This window comes from Piliocolobus tephrosceles, chromosome 9, assembly GCF_002776525.5.
Source record: "Piliocolobus tephrosceles isolate RC106 chromosome 9, ASM277652v3, whole genome shotgun sequence".
Lineage (NCBI taxonomy): Eukaryota > Metazoa > Chordata > Mammalia > Primates > Cercopithecidae > Piliocolobus > Piliocolobus tephrosceles.
Window position 1 is genome coordinate 22977958 of NC_045442.1, and position 26066 is coordinate 23004023.

General features: G+C 37.0%; 1 protein-coding gene across 1 annotated transcript in view; it reads right to left on the reverse strand.

The window, feature by feature from the left end:
• Window positions 1-4078: 4078 nt before the first annotated feature.
• Window positions 4079-26066, reverse strand: part of SMC3 (structural maintenance of chromosomes 3) — a 36234-nt gene continuing 14246 nt past the window's right edge. The window contains exons 10-29 of the mRNA XM_023206598.2: window positions 25664-25744; window positions 24760-24924; window positions 24346-24467; window positions 23909-24122; window positions 19154-19257; window positions 18869-18968; window positions 18290-18450; window positions 17680-17821; window positions 15567-15717; window positions 12695-12847; window positions 10946-11097; window positions 9456-9614; window positions 8123-8230; window positions 7539-7647; window positions 6768-7015; window positions 6474-6686; window positions 5995-6186; window positions 5658-5835; window positions 5368-5474; window positions 4079-4485 (exon numbers count right to left, since the gene is read on the reverse strand). Coding sequence (XP_023062366.1) covers window positions 4414-4485; window positions 5368-5474; window positions 5658-5835; window positions 5995-6186; window positions 6474-6686; window positions 6768-7015; window positions 7539-7647; window positions 8123-8230; window positions 9456-9614; window positions 10946-11097; window positions 12695-12847; window positions 15567-15717; window positions 17680-17821; window positions 18290-18450; window positions 18869-18968; window positions 19154-19257; window positions 23909-24122; window positions 24346-24467; window positions 24760-24924; window positions 25664-25744 — 2931 coding nt within the window. The 3' untranslated portion in view covers window positions 4079-4413. The remainder of the gene's footprint in view (window positions 4486-5367; window positions 5475-5657; window positions 5836-5994; window positions 6187-6473; window positions 6687-6767; window positions 7016-7538; window positions 7648-8122; window positions 8231-9455; window positions 9615-10945; window positions 11098-12694; window positions 12848-15566; window positions 15718-17679; window positions 17822-18289; window positions 18451-18868; window positions 18969-19153; window positions 19258-23908; window positions 24123-24345; window positions 24468-24759; window positions 24925-25663; window positions 25745-26066) is intronic.

Genomic DNA, 26066 nt, shown 5'->3' on the forward strand with positions numbered 1-26066 from the left:
ACCGTGTTAGCCAGAATGCTCTTGATCTCCTGACCTCGTGTTCCACCCACCTCGGCCTCTTGAAGTGTTGGGATTACAGGCGTGAGCCACCACGCCTGGCCGAAAGCCATTTCTAAGACATGTTTTGTGAAATCTGAGCTCTTGCCAAAATAATATTCCTTCTAGAAATGTTAACGCACTTCATCAAGAATTACTTGATGTGACCAAAATAAAAGCTGTTAATACTTCTAGGCAATAGGCAATTGAAGTAGATTCTGTTCTTACTTTTCTGGGATGAAAAGAATAATTGTTTCTTCCAAAAGATAAAACTAAGGAAACAAGGATATCACTGTTGCTCAATATTCACACAAAAGGAGAAGATAATTTCCACCTAATTACATATAATTTTAAAACAAGGGCCAGGTGCAGTGGCTCACACCTGTAATTCTAACACTTTGGGAAGCCAAGGATCACTTGAGGCCAGGAGTTCAACACCAGCCTGGGCAAAGTGAGACCACCCCCCATCTACTTAAAAGAAAAAAAAAAAAAATCAGAAATCAGCCGGTGTGTTAGCACATACCTGTAATTCTACCTACTTGGGAGGGTGTGGTGGGAGGAACCCTTGAACAACCCAGGAGTTGGAGATGACATTGAGCTATTAAGCCACTGCACTCCAGCCTGAACAAGAGTGAGGCCCTGTCTCCTCTTAAAAAAAAAAAAAAAAAAAAGAAAAGAAAATACCAAATAGGGAAGGAAAGATCCTCCTAAGTAGCAAGCTAACACTTTGCTGTTACCATTTAAACTGCGTTAATGTGCAACTGGTTCCATTTACACTTCCCTCCATTTAAGATAGCGGACTAAGCATAAATACACAAACCTGGATTATTAGCATTCTAGAATGAGATATGCCTGAGTAAAAAGATACAGAATGAATAGTATTTCGTAAATATAACACTTTTTCCTCCCAGGCTCAAGTGACCCCTTCTACCTCAGCCTCCCAAGTAGTTGGGACTACAGGTGTGGCCACCACACCCAGGTAATTTTTAAATTTTTTGTAGAAATGGGATCTCACTATGTTGCCCAGGCTGGTCTCAAACTCCTGGCTCAAATGATCCTCCTGCTCCAGCTTCTAAAAGTGTTGGTATTACAGGTATGAGCCACTATACCTAGCAGAATTTTTACAAAAAGGAGTTCTTAAATCTTTAAGACAGAACATAATCTCTCTACCTCTGTGGCAAGCACCCAACAACTGGAAGCTGTATCCTGTGTAAAACCATTTACTGGGTGATAGTGAAATCTGAATACTGTTCACTTTACTTAAACACTGGTATTCTCCCTTTGTGGGAAGCTGAATCAAAGTACTAGTCCTTTTATTTAGAGTTTTTTGTTTCTTTTGTTTTTGGATGGAGTCTCACTGTCTCCCAGGCTGGAGTGCAGTGGCACCATCTCAGCTCACTGCAACCTCCACTGCCCAGGTTCAAGCGATTCTCCTGCCTCAGCCTCCCGAGTAGCTGGGACTATAGGCCCGTGTTACTTCGCCGGGCTAATTTTTGTATTTTTAGTAGAAATGGGGTTTCACCATGGTCAGGCTGGTCTTGAGCTCTTGACCTCAAGTGATCTGCTCGCCTGGGCCTCCCAAAGTGCTGGGATTACAGGCGTGAGCCACTGCACCTGGCCTAGAGAGTTGTTAAAAGAGAAGCACCTTTTAAGAATTAACTAAATATTTCCAAAGACAAGTTTGCTATTGCTTACTTTTAAAAAAGGAATCCTCCCTATTTCTCCCTTTTCTACTGACTATATTATTCACAGTAAAATTATTTCTATAAATTGCATCATTTTCTAAAATTACTTTTTCACTAATTTTAAGTAGACAAATTCTTAACCTATGTATTAACCATTTCATGTTTTACATCTTTTTCAAAAAGAGCATAAAAAGTAAATAAAAATCCTTACAAATATTCACACTGACTTCTAGGACTCTACGCTGGGAAAATAATCCTAAATTTTGGGAGTTTTATGTATAAAGTATGGGTTTTTAAAATTCATTTTTGGTACTTTAGCCAAAAGAAAACAATCTAAGTCTCCAGTGGGATATTTAACTAAATTATGCTACTTCTACTTGACAGAATAGCATATGGCTATTAAAATTTTATTTCCAAAGCATTAAAACAGCAATATTTTATAGTCTTACTAAATTAAAAATCTAAGATATAAAATTATACACCTAGAATAAACATAAAAATAAACCACAAAACTTTTTATGAAGATTTGAAGGAAATGCCCCAAAATATTAATATTGGCAGGCCAAAGTGGAAGATCACCTGAGCCCAGGAGTTCAAGGTTGCAGTGAGCTGTGATCCTGCCACTGCACTCCAACCTGGGTGATGGGATGAGACCCCCCCATCTCTTAAAATATAATGAAATGCATTTTTAACAGTATTAACAAAATCTCCAAGTGGAAGAATCAGTACTACTCTGAGGAAAGGACTCTCCAGCCAAAGAGAAGCACTTAGATTTTCTTATGAATCATTAGCTAACTCCTTGGGTAAATGTCTGTCCTTCTAAGTTTCTGGGTTGATTAAGTATGCTCAGGATTGTCACATTTTTCTATTCAGTTTCATTAGAATTAACAATTCATGACTAAGATATCGCAAAGAATATAGGTTTTTACAAAAATTTATTGTTTCATGATTTAGGTGCTTTATTGTTATAAATTTACTGGCATTTCGTCATACTAATATCTTTGGGGAAATGCTTAAGAATAATATTAAGAAGTTTTAGAATGATGCTATGTCTGTAACATCCCTTGAATCGAATCTTGGAACTTACCTTACACCAAATTCTGTATTATAAGGAGTTGGTCATATCAGAGGAAATCTACAAATCATAAACTATACACCAAGCATTCATGATGAATATTCTTAGGTAGATGTTTAAGAAAAATTCTTGGGGAAATGTGTAAGAAAGATGGTAGAAATATTAGAAAGATATTATAGTTACATAACCCTTTGAATGGAGTCATAGATAGAACATATACCAAATTATCTATTATAGATCAGTTATATTACAGCAAAGCTATAAAGTATAAATAATACCCCGAACATTTAAACTCTGAAGATTCAGTCAAAATGAAAACTCAAAGTAAACGCGCATTTTAAAACTCAATTTAAAGTCCCATTACTATTTCTTTATTTTAAAAGTATCTCTCTAGGTATTTCTGGTTTCCAGTGATGGAAGAGTAGCTCCTAACAAATTCTCCTACAGATAAAAAGTATAAACTGAGGCCAGGAGAAATCAACAAGAAAAAGAAATTAAAGGTAAATATTTCAAAGGAAGAAATAAAATTGCCTCTTTCTTGCAAATGACATGACTGTCTATGTGGAAAATGTCAATCTACAAAAAGCTACAAGGACTATCAAGGTAGTCTTCCAGGGTCACAGGAGACCCACAGTGAGGGCTGCACTTCAAGACCAACTTTCAAAGAAAAGAGTATGGAAAGGGGAAAAAATGTAACTTCACAACGAAGAAACCTGGCAAATACAATGTTGGGTAGGTGATCAAGGTAAACATCATCACTGATAAAGCATGTTAATAATATGTACTATTATACGAGGTAATGAGAATCCTTCACTTCTGTGGTATCAGCCCCAATCTAACCATGAGAAAAATATCAAACCCAATTTGAGGGGCATTCTACAAAATATCTAAATATTCCTCAAAATTGTCAAGATATAATAAACAATGACAGAAACTCTCACAGACTAGAAGAGATGTTAAGTAAATGTAATGTAGTATCCTCTTTGGGATCCTAGAAAAGAAAAAGGGCCTTAGTAGAAAAACTAGTCAAATCTGAATGAAAGCTTGAGTTTAGTTGATAGTAATATATCAATGATAAATATACTATGGTAGGGGCTGATTTTGTGCTTCCCTTCCCAAATTCACATGTTGAAGTCCTAACCCTCAATACCTCAAATGTAACTGTATTTGGAGACAGGCCTTTTAAAGAGGTGATTAAGTTAAAATGAGGCCTTACATCGAATCTGATTAGTGTTCTCACTGGAAGAGACTATGACAAATGAAAAGCCACATAAAACACTAAATTAGTCATAAACCAATTATTTAATTGAAGCTATAAAAAAGGCAGTATAAGTGATAAAACAATTAGGAAAGAATATTTAGCATTCAAAAGATTTAAAATAGCAGGACATTTTACAAAAAGTTGTACAGGAAATAAAATTCTTAAACTATAAGTACAAACATGACATTACAGAGTATCTTATAAAATACAAAGACAAATATAAAAGGACTATGATGCTTTAAGTCTGAAAACTATTAATAATGGCCAAATATGTTTAGGTTTAAATTCACAGTTCCTGGGTATGAGAATCATATTACTATACACATCTCCCAAACCAGTAGGTAGTATTTTTCCAATTAACCATGTGTGGTATCATCTTCTACAAAGTCTTTGGCCATCTCTGCTGTGATCACATCAATATGACTAACCTGAAGAATAAATGTTAAAAACAAAATCTGTTAAATACATCTGTTTGCATTGTATAGGGTAATACATACAGCCTATCACCTACATTTTTAAATTTTTGGTTTTTTTTGAGATGGAGTCTTGCTCTTGTTGCCCAGGCTGGAGCGCAGTGTCATGATCTTGGCTCACTGCAACCTCTGCCTCCCAGATTCAAGCAATTCTTCTACCTCAGCCTCCCAAGTAGCTGGGACTATAGGCACACACCACCATGCCCAGCTAATTTTGTATTTTTAGTAGAGACAGGGTTTCACCATACTGGCCAGGCTGGTCTCAAACTCCTGACCTGGTGATCCAACTGCCTTGGCCTCCCAAAGTGCTGGGATTACAGGCGTGAGCCACTGCGCACAGCCTATCACCTATATTTTACATATGAAGTAAAATAATTCTGAAGCACTGACTTAAAAAACCTTTATTTACAGTGGTGTTTGTTCAATGCATGGATTTAAAAACTATGTATTTTAATGCTCTGAAGAAATACCATGCCTAAACATCTAAACTACCTTTTGTTCACTTTCTATGACTTTGCTATTTCATCAATAATTTTAAGGTTGGGAAGACACCCAGGAAAAGCTATGCAGTCCATACAAATGAACATATGTAATTGTTCAAGACTGTGCATTACAGAAGCACTGAATAGACTGGATAGAAAGATATGGTTTGCTAATGCCAATGAAAATAAAACGAATGCAATGTCATAAAATATTGCTAAACTTCATAGTTATTTGAAAGAAAAGTTTTTTCTTTAAAAAGACATCAGATAAGCAAAGACTTTCTAAGTTTTCTTTCACTATTTAACATAAAACCAGAATTCAACAAATTGATTAAACACAAACTTAAAAAATTACCTTATTTCTGAACTTTACACCATAGAATTTGTCAGCTGACTCAAGCAGTTCAGGCCTAAAAGTAGTTGTAATAAACTGAGCATGTACAGCAAGTTCCATAATCATATCTGTAAAAAAGGAAATAGTGCTTTAACAAATTTCTCTTTTCAGCAGATCTGAAAATTTAAAAAGCAACTATCTTTACTCTTACTAAAATTCAAACCTGCCTGAGTTTGATTTTTTTATACATGTATCAGCAAATATTACCAGCTTATTGTTAAATACAAAACCAAAACTGTACTGAACTGTACCTGACACAGCCTTTCTGTGCTGAGCATCCAGAGCCTGGTCAATCTCATCAAACAAGTAAAATGGAGCTGGGTCACATTTCTGAATGGCAAAAATCAGAGCAAGAGCTACCAAGGATTTCTGTCCACCTGAAAGCTGTTGCATTTCTCTCATTTCACCTTGTTTTCCTGTAAATGACACCTAAGAATAAATAGATTATGAGTTAATATCCTAAAGGGTAGAACCACCACCATCTTCCAAAAGTAACTTGCATATAATGCACCAATCAGATATGCAAAAGACACTATAAATTCTATTATGGTAATGCTCTGAGGAAAATGGAATATAAAGGTATTTTACCCTAATTCCAACTCCAGTAAACTGGTCAACTGATGGGACACTGCTTTGTGAGCCAGAACCCCTCTCACTCTCACCGCTCCCTTCTCCTTCATCTTGAGACTGACTGCCCTCCACATCTCCTTTCTTCATCACCAAAGTAGCTTTGCCACCAGGTACTAACTTCTGGAATACTTCACTGAAGTTCTTGGATACCTAAAAAAAAGCAGACTGAAATATAAATTTTGCTTAGGTAGAATTATACATTAACAAGTAAAATATTTAAAAGCTACCAATTATTTTTTAATCTTAACAAGGATAACAGACTGGATCCTTCTAAAGGCTGTGTAAAACATTCAAGTTACTGCAAACCTATATGCCAGATTTGTTCACATGTATTAGATTCACCTGTTAATGAGGAAAAAAGCTTTAAAATCTTTACAAACTGAGTAAGAGCTGAAGCTTTTGTCCTGTGTATATTTTTACTACAAAGCAAAACATACCTGTTTGAAAGTTAACTGAATAGCTTCGTATTTCCGAAGTTCAAGTACATTCATCAGCTCCATGATCGATTTGTAACCCCTATCTAACTCTTCTTGTCGCTTTATTAACTTTTCTTTCTGCTCGGAGAAATTTACAAACTGATCCAAAGCCTTTTTGTTAACATGGCTGTACTTCTTTAATTCTGTGTTACACTGCTCAAGTTTTCGAAACAACTAAAAAGAGAAAATATGTATTCATATAAATAAATTTACATACCAAGCAATTTGTAACAAGACTTCAAATTTAAAACCAACCTGTTTGAGGCTCAGTGTCTGGTACTTTTCAAATGCTTCCTGTGGAAGTGATCCAAGTTCTCGAATTTTCTTCATACACTCCTCTTTCTTCTTCAATAGCATGCCTTGCCGATTTGTCATCTTTTCCAGTTCTTTAGTATCATGATTTATAGCATCCATATGTTCTTTTTCCATATTTTTCCAGCGTTCCATACTCTTCTGAAGCTCCTTAATTCCAGCTTCTGTTTTATCAATGGAATTGTCCAAATCTAAGATGGGGGGAAAAACAAAATTAGGCTATAATATCTAGTTTAAAGCCAGTGTTATAGCGTTATTTGAGTAAAGATTTTTATGATCAAAACTACCAAAATAGGTTTTAGAAGTTTTTGTCAATGTTTAAAATTTTCTATGAAAATTTATGAACCACTGAAGTCAGTACAAAATTAGAAGTATATATGAGTCACTCAAATATATAATTTTCATTATTCAATGTTAATGCTTATAAACTAAAGTTATTTTCTTAGCAACTATGTGATAAGAGAAACTTGAGTCAGGTATTTCATATTTTATCAACAAAATGAATCATTTATGGTCTCAATTGTCACGAACATTTCAGTAAAACAAAAGTTCCTATTTATAGTCAACTTACTAAATTCCATTCACTAAACATTGTTTATAATGGAAAACAAAAAATCATTAGTATATGCTTCTGCCTATTTGGACATTTTATTCTGCAGTAAACAATTTTATAAAACAGGTATGTAAACAAAACTTTACTACATAAAAATTCACCTTCTGATCGTGCCATAGTGTCTTTTACTCTTTTATTGATGGCTTCAAGCTCTGATGTTGTGGCAGTGAGAACAGTACCCCCTTCTGTCTCTCTCAGCTCATTAAGTTCCTATAATAAAAAATGCAAATTCCATTAGTTTCAAATGTTATGACTGCCAACATTTTCTACAGCTATTGTCTGAACAAACATTCAAGAAAACCAAAAAATATAAATACTTTATATAATTAGAAATACTTAAAGTATCCATTAAAGGGAAGAAAAAGACATAATTACTAGGAAATTTCTAAGCATCTAACCACCACTGAAAAACTATAACATTTACTAAGTACTTAGAATGTGCCACGATAGCAATTATATAAAACAACTATGATAATGTTTAATTTACACAAGAAACTGAGGCTTAGAAATAGTTAAGTGACTTGCCCAAAATCACACACTAGGTGGCAGAATTCCAACCCAAGGCCCACAGGCACTAAGCTTTCTGTCCCCAAAGCCCATGCTTTCAATCAGAGCCTCTGATATAACCACTTGCAATAGGTCATGGACACCAAGGAGCCCTTAAAAAAAAAACACACATACACACCTGTTCTACTTGGTCCAAGCGTTTTCTCAGATTCTCATTGAGGTAAGTCTCTACTCGAGTAATAATACCTTCTAATTTAATTCTTTCATTTAGCAACTGTCTGTTTTCCTAGAATTAAGAAAAAGTTGTCTACATAAGCATGTACATTTCACACACAGGAAGAGTGCTCATCTGCTGTCCTCTCTAGTACTTGTGCTCACGTGAGCTGAAAATGAAGTTTAATACATTACATTCTTCAAAAAAGCCCTATACTTTATTTTTCTCTTATCAATTCATAATGTTAAATTTTTGTGGCTGGCTCTTTTTGTAATGCTTGCTGTCAAAAACGGTTTCTTTAACTGTTTTTCATTTTTTAGAAACAGTGTTGGTGGTTTATATCTATGCGGTTTTAAAAATCAAAGGCCGGGCGCGGTGGCTCAAGCCTGTAATCCCAGCACTTTGGGAGGCCGAGGCGGGCGGATCACAAGGTCAGATCGAGACCATCCTGGTGAACTAACACGGTGAAACTCCATCTCTACTAAAAAAAAAAATACAAAAAAAATTAGCTAGGCATGGTGGCGGGTGCCTGTAGTCCCAGCTACTCGGAGGCTGAGGCAGGAGAATGGCGTGAACTAGGGAGGTGGAGCTTGTAGTGAACTGAGATCGTGCCACTGCACTCCAGCCTGGGTGACAGAGCAAGAATCCATCTCAAAAAAAAAAACAATTCAAATGTTTAATTAAAATATTAAATATGTAAAGATAGTAAGATAAGTATGGTGAGGCTAACAAGCTCAAACTTACTAATAGCAATACTTACAACTAATAAGTAATGCTAATTAACTAAACTGTAAGGAAATGAAAATTTCTTGTATAATCCTAACCTAGCTAGAATGGTTTAGAAAAACAAAATCTTATTTACTCCTATGGGTATTAAAAGTCCAAGCCAGGCCGGGCGCGGTGGCTCACGCCTGTAATCCCAGCACTTTGGGAGGCCGAGGCGGGCGGATCACAAGGTCAGGAGATCGAGACCAGGGTGAAACCCCGTCTCTACTAAAAATACAAAAGATTAGCCCGGCGCGGTGGCGGGCGCCTGTAGTCCCAGCTACCCGGGAGGCTGAGGCAGGAGAATGCCTTGAACCCAGGAGGCGGAGCTTGCAGTGAGCCCAGATCGCGCCACTGCACTCCAGACTGGTGGACAGAGCGAGACTCCATCTCAAAAAAAAAAAAGTAAAAGTCCAAGCCTCATTTTAATATTTTCTCAGTTCTTTCATATTCCCCTAGTTAGCAAGAAAGGCACTTTTCACAATAGCCAATTACTAATGAATTTTTTTTTTCCAGTCAGCTGTGTACTTACCTGCTGAAGTTGACGAATCTCATCATTCAGTGCATCTACTCTCTTCTGATCTTCCAAACTCAGTTGAGAAAGCAAATCAGTTCCCAGTTCTGCTTTCAATGATTCTCTGGTAGACTCCATAGCGTGCAAGCTTGCCTCCAAACTCTGTAAGCTACGTTGCTATATGACGTTATCCGTTTATTAGTAAGGTATTAGCCTCTGGATTACTTATAGTGAAAATTTTAAAACAATCTATATTTGATCTGAGCTAAATACATAAGACATATCAACTCAAATATTAGTTGCCTATTAATGTAATTAGGACTCTAGCAACAAAAAACATACGATGTAATAGTATAGGTGGGGCAGGGTGGGCCAGATCATATTCCATGATTAAACTATACAAAAATCTTCAGGCATACTATAACAAAAAGTTGCCGGGCGCGGTGGCTCACGCCTGTAATCCTAGCACTTTGGGAGGCCAAGGCGAGTGGATCACGAGGTCCAGAGTTCAAGATTAGCCTAGCCAACATGGTGAAACCCGTCTCTACTAAAAATACAAAAATTAGCTGGGTATGGAGGCGCGTGTCTGTAATCCCAGCTACTCGGGAGACCGAGGCAGGAGAATCGCTTGAACCCCGGAGGCAGAGGTTGCAGTGAGCCGAGATCATGCCATTGCACTCCAGCCTAGGTGACAGGGCGAGACTCCATCCCAAAAAAAAAAAAGTTGTCAGAATGTGTTGGGATGGTACAACTGTAGGCACATCTTGTTTTTTTTTTTTTTAACCTCTTTGTAGTTTTAGTATTATACTACGTAAAAGATTGGTCAAAACTGTCAAGTTTATGAGACCAATAACATACTATCACTTACAAGTTTGCTTTCTAATTTTAATACAGTCTGGACAAAATGGAATCAAATATTCAACTAATTCCATTGTGCTTCAGATAAAAATGGTTACTGACAAAAACTGACCATCAGACAGTTATGTCATAGCTTCAAATGCCTATTCAATGAAGGTGGAAAGTTTGAACGTGCCAACAACAGGAGACTCTGGGTGTTCGTGGGTTTAAGAATGGTAAAATAGATGTAGACACCTAAAAGTATGGGTCCAGCCTGGGCACAGTGGCTCACACCTGTAATCCCAGTACTTTGAGAGAGCAAGGCAGGCAGATCACCTAAAGTCAGGAGTTTGAGACCAGCCTGGCCAACATGGTGAAACCTCATCTCTACTAAAAACACAAAATTAGCCAGATGTGGTGATGCACGTCTGTAGTCCCAGCTCCTCAGGAGGCTGAGGCAGGAAAATCACTTGAACCCAGGAGGTGGAGGCTGCAGTGAGCTGAGAACGCACCGATGCACTGCAGCCTCACAGAGTGAGACTGTCTTCAAAAAAAAAAAAAAGTATGGGTCCAAACAAAAATGAAGCATAAAATTCAAGGATAACCCATATAATGTATGATCCACATTAATCTGTAACAATTGATCTATAACCAAAGATATACTTACGAACCTTAGGCATGAAGGTTTTCTCTGACTGCTGCCTCTTCTCTTTTAGCATCTTCATTTCTGATAATATGCTATCTCTAGATGCTTTAAATTTCCTTTGCTGGGTCTCAATCTGTTGCATTTGGTTCATCAACTGATCAATTTCATTATTAATCCATATACAAGGCTAAGGAAAATTATCTCCAGGTGGTAAATGTATCACGTTCTGAATTCTTTTTAGACACAACACCATATATCCCTTCCTTTTCTTTACCCCCAAATAACATTTATGTCCTCAAATTTATGGACCAAAACAATGCTGAACTGTATTACCCAAAATGCGTTCAATCATAAAGAAGCTTGAAACATTTCACACCCCACCATTTCACTCTCAGAACAACATGTATACTGTTTTACTAAAAGCTATACAAAACAAATTCTTGGAAAACCATAGAGGCGGCTAGGTGAAATCTAACAATATTACATATTTTTAAATATCTTTTCATTCAACAAATGTGTACTGTTACTATGCTTAAGGCACTATGTTAAGGGTTTATGTATGAAGAGTAGTTCTTGCCATATGTGGAAGAAATAATTCAATCTAGCTGGATTATCAAACACAGGAAGACAGCTGGTACACACTGTCAACACCCTCCTTTTCCTCAGTATCTCCCCATACTCTCTTTGTGTCAACATCTTGCCAAATTCAGGCAGTTCTTTAAAGTGTGATATGCAGACCCCTGCAGGGTCAAAGCTCATGTGCTTATTCTTTTTCTGTGCTTGCACTGATGGCACAGAAGGTATATATCTGCAGTTTTTAAAAAATGCCAGTTTCACTTGAAGCAGTAAAAACCACTAACTTTGTATCTATTCTTGATGCTCAAGTACCTATATTTTTCAACTTGTTTGGCGAAATGGAAAGCACACATAAAGTACTTTTGTCTTATACCAAAGCACCATGGTGGTTTTAAGAAAATCCACATACACAATTGTTTCATTTGTGAATTGAACTAACCACTCCTCATGTAGCATCATTTTTATGTAAAAAAACAACTATGGTTACTCAGACTTGATTATCTGATAGCAATTTCCTCCACTGACATTAAATTTGCACCAAATAACTTCAAGACAGTAAAATCTAACATTTTTCACCCTCCCCTGCCACGCCCCCCCCTTTTTTTTTTTTGAGACAGGGTCTCACTTTCACCCAGACTGGAGTGCAGTGGTACGATCTCAGCTCACTGCAACCTCTACCTCCCAGGCTCAAGTGATCTTCCTGCCTCAGCCTCCCAGGTAGCTGGGACTACAGGCCTGTGCCACCACACAAGTACAGTGAACTGCCAGTCCTTATATATTCGACTTCTAAGCAGTATGTAACATTACCGATGCCTCTCACTCTCTTCCTTAAAACATTATCTCTTGCTTACATAAATTTAACAAGAAAAAAAAAAACAAAAAACACTACCAAGGTTTTACTTACACAATTCACTAACTGATCCTTCTCTGTTTCCTCTTTCTTTGCCTGATACAACCTGTACTTTGGTGTTCTATGGGTTCTTTTCTTCCAAGTGACTTGATGGTATTAGCTACTTAACACTTAAACAAAGAATCATTAAAATAGCTTTTAGTCTTCAAAAGCTAAACAAACATAAGCCCTTGAACTTAAAACACAAATTTTTAATACATATGTGAAAAAACAAAAGATTATATATGGCAACCAAAACACAGTTCTTTCCCCACAATATCTATCATTATGCACAAAACAAAAAGATATTTTCAATATTTCTGCGCAGGTTTTCATTGAGCTTTGCTTCAAGTTCACCTAGTTCTTCTTCTGCTTTTCTAACATCTTTCTGCAATTCAAGTCGAGACTTCCTTGTGTCATAATAACCCCCAGTTAGAGCACCCCGATGACTGACCTGGTCACCTATAAACAAAACATATGTGATAGGTCTGTATAACTTTTATTCAATGATAAATTGACTTATAATGAAAAAAACTAACCTGTAGGCTTTAAGTACATAATGAGAATTGAAAAGAATTTAAACCTCCCTGAAAAAATTTTGCTTTTCAATGCTAAAATTTCCTCTTTTTTTGAGACACAGTCTTGCTCTCTTGCTCAGGCTGGAGTGCAGTGCTGTGGTCACAGCTCACTGCAGCCTCAAACTTCTGGATTCAAGTGATCCTCCTGCTTCAGACTCCTGAGCGGCTAGGAACAGGTGTGCACCACCATATCTTTTTTGTAGAGACCAGGTCTTGCTATGTGCCCAGGTGGTTCTCAAACTTCCGGCCTCGAGTGATCCTCCTGCTTCAGCCTCTCAAGTATCTGGGATTACAGGGTCAAGCCACTGTGCCCAGTCAAAACTCGCAGTCTTTTTTTTTTTTTTTCTAACAAAAACTCGCAGTTTTTTTTTTCTAAAAAAAAAAACCAGTATAACACATTTTATTTTTTAAAAAATAATCCATGAATCACAGCGATACTTTTAAAAAAAATGAAAAGTGGAGACTTCTCTACAGAAGAGTGACAGCTAATAAATGCAGCAGCAATGACAGAATTCAAAAATCACCATTTTTAAACTACCAGTGTAATAACTGATTCAGGCAAGAGTCAACAAAGGTGCTAAAGCAACTGGTAAAGTTGTTGGGAAAACCTGACATTCATGTAGTCTTGAAGAATAATCTCACATATTATTAAATTACAAAGGGGCAAAAGGGGTACCTTTACAATGGAGAGATCTGCAGGTGATCAAACCTAGTATCGCTAACAGTGAGACCCATTATATGACACCATAAGTATAAACATTCATGCCAACAATATTTAAACAATGATGAAGCAATAAGACAAATCCAGAAAATGGAACTTTTCTGGATTTTTCTAGGTGGGGAGAAGGGAAGAGGAACTGTCTTATATTTAAAAAATCAGAAGACACTACATGCATACTTGATTGAATCCTAGATAGAAAAATATTTTAGTAAAACAAAGTTTGAATATGGATACTTTTAGAAGATACTAGGTTAATGTTAAATTTCTTAGGTGTAACAATGATACTGTGGCTATACAAAAGAATGTTCTTATTGTTAGGAGATGCATGCTTAAATTTTAGAGATGAAGTGTCATGTTTTACTTATTCTCAGATGGTTCAAAACCACAACAAAATGTACATATACAGAAACAAAGCTTGGGGGGAGATGGGTTTACCTGCTTTCTTTAACAAATAAAGAGAAAAAAATAAAAATTGAGGGCAGGTAAACCTATATACTGGGGGTTCTTAACCTGTTCCAAAGATAAAATTCAGAAGATCTGTGATTTGAATAGGAAAAAAATTTACATCTTTATTTTTATTAACCTCAAAATGAGATTTAACATTTCCTTCTATAATGAACAGGACAAGAACCACAGTAGTAGTATTAGTACCTGTGACTTTACCAAAAGAAGAGCTATTTTCATATTAGATTACACTTACCAGATCTCAAAATATTGTTTACATGTATTAGTACTTCAAACTTATGGTAGTTATTAGACCCACTACTAAATCTTGTTTTTTGAATACATTAAAGAATTATATTTTTTAAAATAACCTTGCCAATACATCTTTGTGATCCAAAGTATTTTATTTTAAGCATTAAAAATTGTGTTGAATGTGGCTTTTGTTGTAGAAAAGAAAAAAAAAAATTGTGAGGAAGGATCCATAGGCTTCAAATAGCCAAAGCAGTCCACACTGCAAAAAAGGTTAAGAACCCCTGCTACATACAAAATGATTACATTTCAGAGACATCAACTAAGTATCAAGTACAAACCCTGTCTGGACTCTTAATTGAACAAACCAACTATTTAAAAAACGATAAAATAATTGAAAATAAATACTTCTTTTTTCTTTTCTTCTTTTTGAGACAGGGTCTTGCTCTACCACCCAGGCTGCAGTGCATGGGTGTGATCTTGGCTCACTGCACCCTCTGCCTCCCGGGTTTAAGCCACTCTCATGCCTCAGCCTCCTGAGTAGTTGGGATTACAGGTGCACGCCACCACACCCAGCTAATTTTTTGTATTTTTAGTAGAGATGGGGTTTCGCCATGTTGACTAGGCTAGTCTTGAATTCCCGGCATCAAGTGATTCACCTGCCCCGGTCTCCCAAAGTGCTGGGGTTACAGATGTGAGCCATCACACCCGGCCAAAGGCAAAGGACGAATTTTTCAAATACTCTCAAAACCAGAATGCCTCCAAAATACTGTTAAGATATATTCATCAGACATGCATACAGCTCAAGTGACATATTACACAGATTATATGTCTCTCTGTTTTTTGAGATAGTCTTGCTCTGTCACCCAGGCTGGAGTGCAGTGGCGCGATCTTGGCTCACTGCAACCACTGCCTCCCGGGTTCAAGCGATTCTCCTGCCCCAGCCTCCTGAGTAGCTGGGACTACAGGTGCACACCACCACACCCAGCAAATCTTTGTATTTTTAGTGGAGACAGGGTTTCGCTTCATTAGCCAGGCTGGTCTTGAACTCCTGACTTCAGGTGATCCACCCGTCTCGGCCTCTCCAAGTGCTGGGATTACAGGCGTGAGCCACTGTGCCCAGCCAGATTATGTTTTAAATGAGTTGTTAGAATTTATCTGTTTAAAGCTAAGAATTAGTATTACAAACCTTCCAAAGTAATACAGTCCATAGTGAAAGCACGGGCCAGCTGGGTTGAAACTTCCATGCTACGACAAATAAGAGTCTTTCCAAAAACATGTTTGAAAGCTTTGTCAAATCTGGAATTGTACCTCAGTTTGCTGATCATAGGAATAGCATCCTAAAAATGAAATTTTGTGAACAGAGAGATCACAGTTAACTAAAAACTTAGAATTACAAAATTACATCTTTATGAAACACAAATTAAACCACAAACACCATTATATTTCAAAACTACTGGGGTTTTTCCTGAAGTAGTTAGAAGACTCATTCCACTAGAATATCCTGGTAATTTTGCTCATGTAATCAAAGTTTTCAACAGTAGAGCCTAATAGTGTAAAGAGTTTAGTGGTTCTGTAGCTAGACCGCCCAAATTCAAACACTGGTTTCACCATTTATCAGATGTGTGCTGCGGACAAGTTGCTTAACTTCCTCAAATAATAGTTACTTCATCTACAAAATTGTAGACAATATATACCTTCCTTATAAAGTTGTGAAGCCTAAATGAGTTAATATATGCAAAACTTAGAGGATAGTATCTCTCACATAAAAGGGCTAAATATAAACAGTATTTCCTCAGTTTTAATTTTACATATTTTACATATCTAAATTAGATATTCAGGAAAATATTTTGTCAGATAGAATTTCATTTTCTCTCTCCTAAACTGTTAGAACAGGATTTTTGGAATTTTTAAAATTATGAAAATATATCCCACATATAGAAAAACGTAGTTAAGTGTTCAGTGTAAATTAATAAAGAGAACACCAATATAACCACCACACAGCACAAGAAACAGAGCACTGCTGACACCCCAGAAGCCACGGGTGTGCTCATTTCTTAATCATATAGTATTTAACTATGATGGTTACCTGCCAGAAATGACCACTGCCATGACGGTGCTAATCACTTCCTTGTACTTCCTAGTTCTATTTTTTTTTTTTTTTTTGAGACGGAGTCTTGCTCTGTTGCCAGGATGAAGTACAGTGGCAAGATCTTGGCTCACTGCAACCTCTGCCTCCCCAGTTCAAGCGATTTTCCGCCTTAGCCTCCCAAGTACCTGGGATTACATGTGCCCACTACTATGTCTAGCTAATTTTTTTGTATTTTTAGTAGAGAGTTTTGCTATGTTGGCCAGGCTGGTCTTGAACTCCTAACCTCAGGTCATCTGCCCACCTCCCCCTCCCAAAGTGAGGGGATTACAGGCATGAGCCACCGAGCCCCGTCCTCATCTAAGTTTGGTTTTGTTTATGTAGCGTAAATGGAATCACACCCCATGTATTCCTTTGTGTCTCGTTCCATTCATACATCATGTTTTTGAGACCCAATTTTTCTTACCCAAACTTCAAAAACAATTTATAGATGTGATAGCAGAAAAAGCCAGACCCTCTGATAGCGTACAGGATTCTTAATGTTCCACTTAAATTATTGATCATTCACATGGGGTTTCAGCTTTAACTTCAGGGGATGGTAAAACAGTTGATACTACCATCAACATTCTGAAGTCAAGTACCTCAAAGCAATTACACCGTTCTAAGAATGGTGTCTGAAGAATATTTTTAATCTACCTAAAGTTCACTAGCTAGTAACAGCAATATTATGTTTCTGAAGTCTATCACCTTACTAGCCATTTTTTTCATTTAATTTATTTTTAAAATATATCAAGACACTTTAAATCTTTACATGACAGTTCCTTGGGAATTTTTCTCCAACTCCCTAACCTTAATTATGTCACTCCCAGATATACTCTCAAAGTATCCTGTACTTACGCTTTTAACACTGTACATTGGCAATGATTTGTTTCATATCTTGGCTTTTTTCTCTTTTTTAAATGATCCTCCCACCTCAACCTCTCAAGTAGCTGGGATTACAGGCGCACATCACTACACCATGGATCATGGCTGTGACTTCTGTCTCCCTCCCCAAAACCCACTCAGCACTAAGGTCCATGGGAAGACAGGTATTTTTATCTCATAGACCATTGAATCCCAGTGTGTAGTGACTGGGCACTAGCATGTGTTAAGACTATGTGACAAAAAAATAACATTATAAAAGAGAAATAGACCTTATCACACATTGACTCACATTGGTTTCAGGATAGGCAGTATCCCTGACATCTAACTTGTTAAGAGGCAGAAAAGTAACCTCTCCAGGAAGATTCATTTTATTAAACTCCATTAAAATCTTCGTGCTGACTTCATCTGAATCAACAATGTGATAAAATAACCTGAATATAAAGAGAGTAAGACAAATCTTTATTGATACTTTTTTTTTTTTGAGACAGGGTCTTCCCATGTTGCCCAAACTGATCTTGAACTCCTAGACTCAAGCAATCCTCCCACCTCAGCCTCCTGCATAGCTGGGACTGAAGGTGTGCACTTTTAAAGTGTTATAAACACTTAAGCATCAAACAATTAACTTTTTTGCTATATAATCCAAATAATTTTAGAAAAAAATAAGACTACTTTAAAAATTCCAAAGGCGGAGAAGGCAAAACTCCCAAAATGAGAAAGTTCTAGCTTCTATAATTAGAAACAAATACTTAGCATCTACTTCTTTAATTAGAAAGTTAAATAAGGAACCAAAGTATAAAAAGATAATGGAAGATATGATGCACAAAAACTACAAAAGTTGTTTCTCAGGCTATTCTTATTCCCTCTTCTAAAAATGCTAAATACCAAGCAAAAGCTTTAACCTGTTTCCAGCAGTGACTTCCACACATGTGTAGAAAGCTGGTTCACATTCAAAGTTATTCATCACAATGCCATGATAGCCATTTTGAACATGCTGGTTTATTCCTTTTCGACGAAAGTGGTCTAGCACTTTGTTTATGCTGTCTATTCCATTTAAAATGGCCTGTAAATTGTCAGAAATGAAAAATATTAAAATAATATCACCAATGAGACTCCTGGTAAGGAATGAGACCACAACAACATACATTTTAAAAAATATCAGTGATTAAACTAAACATCCTCTCCAACAACACATCACCTCCTCACTATATGCCAACTACATGTAACACCTTATATGATAGGTTCTGTTCTATAACAGCAGTGTTAAAAATGGGCTCTTTATCTGAAAATCAAAAGTGCTACTATTAATAGTATGTGTAGTAATAAAACTTTAAATCTCTATCATTTAATATTTAGAAGATAATTTGGACTCCTATTTATCACTTGGAACCCATGACCTACACCTTGAAAGGTAATAAATTCTTATGTAACGATGAACTCAATGACTCTGTAAACAGAGGTGATGAGAAGAAGCTGCCCACCTTTCCCGTTGCCGCTCTAAGAAGTTGTTGCTTCTTTTCAAGATCTTCCCTTTTAGCAGCAAGTGCTTGCTGTTCTGCATTCTCTTCTCTCCACAAGTAGCTAATAAATAAAAATTAGACTATCTTTAATTTTAAACACATATGAGGATGCATTAATAGTATACAGTGTAGAATCAAAATACAGGAAACAAGCCTGACCGGTTAATTTGTAACTTAAAGACCACATAACACCTAGTAACAAATATTATTCAAAAAATTAATGCATATTTTAGTCTAAATACTAACTTTCTTTCACTTTGTAATTCATCTTTCTTATTTTTCACTTCGTAATATTTTCTGTCCAGTTCTTCTACTCGAGCTTTGACTTCATTAAGATCCTGGTCCAGTTTCTATGGAAATAAAAATAAATTTAAAATTCAGTTTCATCAAACTAATCTACACTGATAGAAAGCAGATCAGTGGTTGCAGATGGATGGGGGAGGGAGACAAAAGGTGAGGGAGGAATTACAAAGGGGTATGGAAAACACTTGGGTAATAAACATGTTTATTGTCGTAACTGTGGTAATGGTTTTACAGATGTATATGTGTGTCAACTCATCAAATTATATATTTTTGCCACTTTCCTGACTAGGAAAAATTATGTACACTAAATATGTACAATTTATGTGAATTATACCTCAATGATGCTGTTGAAAAATCCAATTTCAGTTTTTTTTTTTTTTGAGACGGAGTCTCGCTCTGTGGCCCAGGCTGGAGTGCAGTGGCCAGATCTCAGCTCACTGCAAGCTCCGCCTCCCAGGTTTACGCTATTCTCCTGCCTCAGTCTCCCGAGTAGCTGGGACTACAGGCACCTGCCACCTCGCCCGGCTAGTTTTTTGTATTTTTTTAGTAGAGACGGGGTTTCACTGTGTTCGCCAGGATGGTCTTGATCTCCTGACCTCATGATCCGCCCATCTTGGCCTCCCAAAGTGCTGGGATTACAGGTTTGAGCCACCGCACCTGGCCTTCAGTTTTTAAAAGTTGTCTTTCGGCAAAAGAGAATACCACCAGAAAACAAAAACCATTAAATACTCCAAAACATGTTGCTAAAATAAAAGTTAATTTGTTCATTAGTGATCTAAATCTTCCTAGTTCTATAATAGATACTCCAGAATTATAGGAAAAAAATTCTAAGTTCTCATAATAGTGCATTATACACTTTCATACTGCCTCTTCTACACACACACAACAGAATATAAAAACTTTTCAACTATTTTACATTCAAGAAAAATGAGTTTCAAACAAATCTATAAGAACCTAACGTAAGATGCTGTTTCCTTAAGGAGAGTTAATGAACTGTATTAATTTAGTAAATTATACTGAGCTGAAAAAAAAATCCAATATCCTCATTGGCTAGAGTTTAAGGAAGCTGACACTTCATCCAGTTAGTAAAGTTACCAAAAGCCTAGTATGTACCAGGCATTCTTATAAGAGCTGGGGAATCATCAAAGACCAAAGCAAACACAAATCCTTGCCTTTTTGGGAAGCAATAAAACAAGCAAAATAAATCTGAAGATCATCCTTTAGGGGAAGGGCTTCAAACTGCTTCATGAGTTAATTATATTCATCTGTCTGTATTACAACTAATTATTGTCAGATATCACAGTAATTGTAAAGAGTCCCACAGAGTACTAACAATTATTAGTCCTCAATAGTAACACTGACTTTTTGTCCAAAATTTTAATGGACAAAAAGTCAATGTTACTACTAATTCCACTGACAAAAAGTCAGTGTTACTGTTTTACTGTTACTGAGTCATAAAACCTTAGATAATTGGCCAGGCGCGGTGGCTCACACCTGTAATCCCAGCACTTTGGGAGGCCAAGGGGGGCAGATCATGAGGTCAAGAGATCAAGACCATCCTGGGCAACATCGTGAAACCCCGTCTTTACTAAAAATACAAAAATTAGCCAGGCGTGGTGGCGCGTGCCTGTAGTCCCACCTACTCAGTGAGGCTAAGGTAAGAGAATCACCTGAACCTGGGAGGCGGAGGTTGCAGTGAGCTGAGATTGTGCCACTGCACTCTACCCTGGTGACAGCAAGACTCTTGTCTCAAAAAAAATTTTGGATAATCAGAATGACTTTCAACATCTTGGATAATTAAACCCTTTAATTCTACACATGAGGAACTTGGGACTCAGTGGTATCTGAAACCATAAAAGAGTAAACAAATTCCCTATGTAAAATTTAACTTTTCTACAGCAATTACTTAATTCATCCCCAGGCTATGTGAACACATGCTAAAAGAAGAGTGTAAACCTTTAAGAGTCAGTTTTCCTAAATTAATGTTTCAGCTTTCACAGTCCTAAACAATTCAAAGACTGTTGTGTTATTAACCAGCATTACAGCTTACAGTATTTCTAAAGTCCTATGTACTTTGTTTTTTTTCCAGGTGTATCTGAACACTAATGGTTCCCTCTCTGAAACCACGATGCTACTCAGAACCAGTAATAAAGTAAGCTACCTATATTAAATTCAAAATACAATGTTTTGTAGACTTTAAATGCATTACCACCTGGAAAAGAAAAAACATTTAGCATTTAGTTTGCACTGAAACTATCCAAGAGCTTCCCCTTCTCCACAGAAGTTGCTAGGGCCAAGATACCATCACTGACATAAGTTAGAAAAGTCTAAAAACTTAGTTTGGTAAGTATGTATGATATATATCACATAAATGAACCATAATAAAGCATAATAAAACCACCAAAACTACATTTTATTTTTCATACTGCAGGTTTTAAAAATACACTGTGGAAAAATTAATTTAGAATTATACCAAGAGGCAAAAGGCTATTTACATAATACAATCAGCACTATAAAATCATCTCTGTCCAAAAGAAAGGCTTCATCTTCACAAGTGGTCATTTTGAAAACCAAGTGTGACTGGAATACTGGAAAATAAATGAACTTCAAGCATGACAAAAAATGAATACTCTCACTGGAGGCTACTTCAAAAAGGGCATCTGCTGAGGTTAGTTTCATAAACTCAAGAGAAAATACATTTTATTTCAAGAAAGGAGGTGTAACTATTACAGTTCAGACTACATTAACCATATAAAGAACTACCTAGATTAACCCAAGTTTTCCACTCCCTCCACAAAGTACCATAACTAAAGCCCACAGCACGACTGGACTTCCAAAAACAGCAGGCTACTCCTGGCAATTTTACCTACCTGTTTTTTATGCTTACAGAGGCTGTTGCATCTGCTCCCCACTGTATTTTTTTCCGTTTATGTAAAGTGAGAATATGAGTACAAAGAAAACCACTCTTTAAAACTTCACTGAGGTTTTGGATACATTTAAAGGTGAGTCACCAAAAACTTAAAGTGGGCAAATCACTACAAAAGATTAGGGGCTGGGCATGGTGGCTCACACCTATAATCCCAGTACTTTGGGAGGCCAACGCGGACGGGTCACAAGGTCAGGAGATCGAGACCATCCTGGCTAACACAGTGAAACCCCATTCTACTAAAAATACAAAAAATCAGCCAGGCGTGGTGGCACATGCCTGTGGTCCCAGCTACTTGGGAGGTTGCAGCAGCAGAACTGCTTCAACCCGGGAGGCAGAGGTTGCAGTGAGCCGAGATCACGTCACTGCATTCTAGCCTGGGCGACAGAGCAAGACTCCATCTCCAAAAGAAGAGATTAGGGACAAATAATTATATATAATATATAATTAATGAGTACATAAATATTAATATATGTACTTTATAACAAATAATTTAAAATGTCAAGTCCCAAAGTCAAGAAAAAACTGAAGAACTGGTCCAGATTAAAGCAGATAAAAGAAACATGACAACTAAATGTAACATATGATGCTGGAATACCAAAAAATGAAGTTTAAAAAAAAAAAGTTACACCAGGCGTGGTGGCTCACGCCTGCAATCCCAGCACTTTGGGGGGCCAAGGCGGGTGGATCATGAGGTCAGGAGTTCAAGACCAGCCTGGCCAAGATGGTGAAACCCTGCCTCTACCAAAAATACAAAAAAATTAGCCAGGCGTGGTGGCGGTCACCTGTAATCCCAGCCACTCGGGAGGCTGAGGCAGAGAATTGCCTGAACCTGGGAGGTGGAGGTTGCAATGAGCCTTGTCTCCAAAAAAAAAGAAAAAAAAAAAAAGCAGCCGGGCGTGGTGGCTCACGCCTGTAACCCCAGCACTTTGGGAGGCCGAGGTTGGTGGATCACCTGAGGTTGGGAGTTTGAAACCAGCCTGACCAACATGTAGAAACCCCATCTCTACTAAAAATACAAACTTAGTGGGCTTGGTGGTGCATGCCTGTAATCCCAGCTACTCAGGAGGCTGAGGTTGCAGTGAGCCGAGATCGCGCCATTGCACTCCAGCCTGGGCAACAAGAGTGAAACTCCATCTCAAAAAAAAAAAAAAAAAGAATTACTAACAAGCTGTTTTAGACATACGTGACATCTTGTCAAAATTAAGGGTATGTAAGACACATGCTACCAATTCATAAAAACATATTTTAAGCTGGGCATGGTGGCTCACGCCTGTAATCCCAGCATTTTGGGAGGCCAAGGTGGGAGGATTGCTTAAGCCCAAGATTTCGAGACCAGCGTAGGCTACATGGCAAGACCTCGTCTCTAAAAAAAAAAAAAAATTTGCTGGGCATGGTGATACATGCTTGTGGTCCCAGTTAGGAGGCTAAGGATAGAGGATCGCTGAGCCTGGAAGGTGGAGGCTGCAGTGAGTTGTGTTTGTACCACTGCACTCCAGATTGGGTGACGGAACAAGACCCTATCTCAAAAAAATTAAGAATACATACATACATTTTAATATACTTAATTTACATAAAGGTTCGATGACATGAACATAATATTCTTAAAAAAGAACTCTATGTATATTGTGCAGGCCTTTTCTAAATAAGTATCTATCATATATTTTAAGGTCACATGTAGACTTATGTATAAAGAAAACTTGAAGTAGATAAAACTAAACACGTTTATCTCTTCTGAAAGATTTTTACAAAGTGGCTATAAATGTTCTTACATTATACTGCTCCAGATTTTTCTCTTTATTTGCTTCAGTGTCTTCCAAATCCTTATGTATAGCAGCAATCTGTCTTTTCTTGTCATTAATAGCCTGATCTAAAGACTTGAGTTCCTTTTTAATCCACTTATCCCTTTCTTCTTTTGATGTAAACTGGCTTCCTCGACCCTGCTTTGCATAAAGATCCGTTCTTTCCTGGGTAGCTTGAGCCAATCTACACAAAATAGAAGAGAATGGGGTGAAAAGGAGAATAATAACCAAGTTTAATTGTAACCAATAATGTCAACTGTACACAGAAACATAAAGCCATTTTTTGAAATGATACAAAAAAAAGAATTAAGTGTAAAAAGCAGCTACTATATAATTGAGCTCCTTGGACTATCTAGTTTTATATAATATGATGCAGAAAGTTAAAGTGTTGGTGAAAGTTCTCAGACCTAGCAATTCCTCGTTCTTCTTTCTCTTTTACACTGTTGAATTTAGGTTCTGTTTCTGCCAGTTCTTTCTGCTTCTCTTCTATTTTTTCAAGCAGCTTCTGCCTCTCTTTTAATAAACGTTTCTGTAAATAAAGATAAGTAAAAATGCAAACTGCTTTAAAATTTTTGCATAATTTAGGTCCAGCATGTTTTCTCACGAAAAAACTTGATGAGAAAACCCACCTGTAACATGAAATTCTTTTTTAATGTAAGAAACAAAGGGACAGTACTAAGTTGTTACTTGAGTACAAATTACGTTAACATAGTAAAGGTTAAAAAAAAATTCCAGCATATACCAGTCACAGAAAGGACTATCTTCTGCAGTTCCTACTCACCTGAACATTCATGTCTTTCATTTTTAGCATTTTAACTTACCCTTTGTTCACTATTGCCTGCTAGTTCATCTTGTAAATCCTTGGCTTTAAGCTCCAACTTAGTCCTCTGCTTAATTTGTTCTTGTCTTTCAGCACTAAGCTGTTCTTTTTCTTCTTTCATAGCTGAAATTTTTGTTTTCAATTCTCTAACTTGGCGTTCAATATCCTATTCAAAAGTATTAAACAGAAAATAAGTCAGGCAATTAGAAGTACAACAGCAGAATTGTGACACCATTAATTCTCTTTCACTTAACATTTAGTACTACTCTTCAATATTCAATTCCTCTAACTCCCCCTTGTGGTAATCATTCCGTAATTCTGGTACAAAAGGGTTTACTATGGTCAAAAACTATACGATGGCTGGACATGGTTGATCACACGTGTAATTTAAGCACTTTGGGAGGCCCAGATGGGAGGAATCCTTGAGCCCAGGAGTTTAAAACCAGTCTAGGCAACATAGTGAGATTCCATCTCTTCAAAAAATAAAAAAATTAAGAGGCTGAAGTGGGAGGATCACTTGGGCTTGAGAGATCAAGGCTGCAGTGAGCTGTGATCTCGCCACTACACTCCAGCCTGTGCAATGGAGTGAGACCCTGTCTTTAAAAAAAAAAAAAAAATTCAGGAAGCTGAGGCAGAAGGATCACTTGAGCCCAGGAGTTCGTGACCAGCCTGGGCAACATGGAAAGACCTTGTCTCTACAATACATTTAAAAACTAGACAGGTGTGGTGGTACACACCTGTGCTCCCAGCTATTTGAGAAGCTGAGGCAAGAGGATCACCTGAGTCTGGGAAGTCAAGGCTACAATGAGTCATGATGGCACCATGCACTCCAGCCTGGATGACAGAACAAGACCCTGTCTCAGAAGAAAAAAGTAAGTTTACATGAACTTTGTTTAGAATCTTACCTCCATTTTATCTCTTGCATCCTGTTGAGCATCTCTTAATTGTCTGGATTTTTCTCCACTAGTCTCTCGCTTAGCAGAAAGCTAAGAAAAAAAACAAGTTATATCTAACTCATTTTTGTATTTACTAAATATTTCATAACATCTAATAAAAATTTTTATATGAAAATAAACCAAAAGTAGCCAAATTTTTTACAAAAATTTTAAAAATGATTTTTAACTAGAAAACTGAAGCACTACCTAAATTTTTGTATAAAATGTCAACAATACTAATTACAAAACACATTCTAAAACTACAAGAAACCTTCAAAATGGTCTTCCTCTCATCTTGTCTGCCAAATAATACCATCTGATTATATTTCAGATAATACTATATAGCAACGACCACGTGGCTATTTTCCTTAAA